At 46.8% G+C, this 1,861-nt stretch overlaps 1 protein-coding gene across 1 annotated transcript; it reads right to left on the bottom strand.

Annotated features, from left to right (window-relative positions):
• On the bottom strand, positions 1-770 carry LOC120663337. The gene has a single exon (XM_039942142.1). The coding sequence runs from the start codon at positions 645-647 to the stop codon at positions 333-335; it is 315 nt and encodes a 104-aa protein (XP_039798076.1). The 5' UTR covers positions 648-770; the 3' UTR covers positions 1-332.
• Positions 771-1,861: the final 1,091 nt, after the last annotated feature.

Below are 1,861 nucleotides of genomic sequence, written 5' to 3'. Positions count from 1 at the left end.
TAGATGAAGTGTAATCCAACTTATATTGGACCAATCATTGAAGAATCACCACAAAAGCATTGAAAAACAAGGCTACATATTTGTCTATTACTTCCCCTTCGTGTTTTCTTCACTACATTCTCAGATTCTCAGGCACCTTTCCTTTCTTAAACAGATCCTAAGAAAAGATAACAAATATTTGTTCCTCTCGCATTAACCAATCGACAAGCGCAATCAAACGAGAACAAAATCACCCAAACACCATACGTTCCCCCAAAATCATCCATCACCTGCTCTCCTACCAGCCAAATCCGCGCATATCCTGAAACAACCTCACCCCCGAAAGCAAGCACTCACCAGGCCTCGACGATGACGCGCTTCCCTTCCGCCGCCGCATCGCCTCCATCCTCCTCCGCCGGCGCCGGCGCCGCCTCCTCTGCCACCTTCTTGCCCCTCTTCCTCCCCTTCGGCTCGGCGGCCGCCGTCACCGCCTCGTCCTTCTTGGCCCTCTTCCTCCCCTTCTGCTCGGCAACCGCTGCCTCCTCTTCCTTCTTCCTGGCCGGCACCGCCTTCGCCGGAGCAGCCTCCGCGCCCCGCTTCCCAGCGGCCGCCATGCTCCGCGTCTTCCGCGGGGAACCCACCGCCGGGGACTTGCGTTTGGGAGGCATCAATCCGCTGGGGTGGGTGGGTCGGCCCTGGCTCGACTCCCCGTGGATTCGCACTCGTTGTCGCTGGGGAATCGCGCTGCGGTAGTGGGAGGGGAGCGACGAGAGGAACACAAAGATATTATAGCGGCGGAATGGGAGGAGGCGCGAGAGCCGAGCAGTTTCCCGCCAATTGGAGGTTATGGGCCTTCTCCCGTCGGTCCAACACACACACCTCATGGGATGGCTTCTCCGTCGCATGGCCTGTAACAAACAGTTGATGAGAAGGCCGGCATTGCTAATCCAGCCCACTTCATGGTGGTTGTCCCTGGCCATCAAGTAGTTCATCGTGATAGAATGACATTTGAAGCTATTATTGAAGTATTTGCTCAGACTAGTGGCTATGCACACGTGTTTAAAACTAGTTCTATATCAACTCTATGGAGGTAGATAATATACTCCATGGTGTAAGAGTTCCGCCAAGTAGATAGATAAGAATATATATCACGTATTAGTCAGCACCCAATGGACAAATCACAAAAATAAAGTTAACAATAACAATAGTTCAACAAAAATATTATATTAGATCCACCATAAGAATATATCTTAATTTATTATTAATTGATACAGGAATTTAAAATATGGCCTAATTGATGCAACACCACCATGCAAGACTCGAAAAAATGTGGAAAGCTCCTCCATCCATATTTCTCCCTCAACCTCTAGGTACACCAAAACCGTCTATGTTAGCCCACCTGAACATGTATCAATATTCACAAATAAGACATCATCAGAAACAAATATTTATAGTTGCATGATGCTTATAGCAAAAAAGATATTTTATCAGTGAACATGGAGGGGTAAATACCTGTTGTCTCTAGCAATTTTATAAGATTGTCTGCAAATGAATTCATGTGGTGGGTCATAAGACATAGCTAGCAGCACGCCTCTGATATACTTGTCCCTTTCACTGATGATCCCATCGTACTTTGCAGCCAGCTCGTGAATTTCATGAAGAGCGTCTCTTGAAAATTTTTGAAACCAGCACACACTCTTGGGAGATAAAGTTCCACCCATTCAGCAACAATAGTTGCTGATGCACGAACTCACTACTGGCAGCACACTATGCTGAGACACCAATTTCACTGAATCTGTGGAGATCAGCCTACCAAACTAAATAGAAAAAAAATTGAGATTTATAATTAAAAGAGCAGATTCAGGAGGTAAATAGGGAAAAA

This window comes from Panicum virgatum, chromosome 3N (assembly GCF_016808335.1).
Source record: "Panicum virgatum strain AP13 chromosome 3N, P.virgatum_v5, whole genome shotgun sequence".
NCBI lineage: Eukaryota > Viridiplantae > Streptophyta > Magnoliopsida > Poales > Poaceae > Panicum > Panicum virgatum.
The sequence above is the reverse complement of the archived record's forward strand: the minus strand, read 5'-3'. Positions and strand labels throughout refer to the sequence as shown.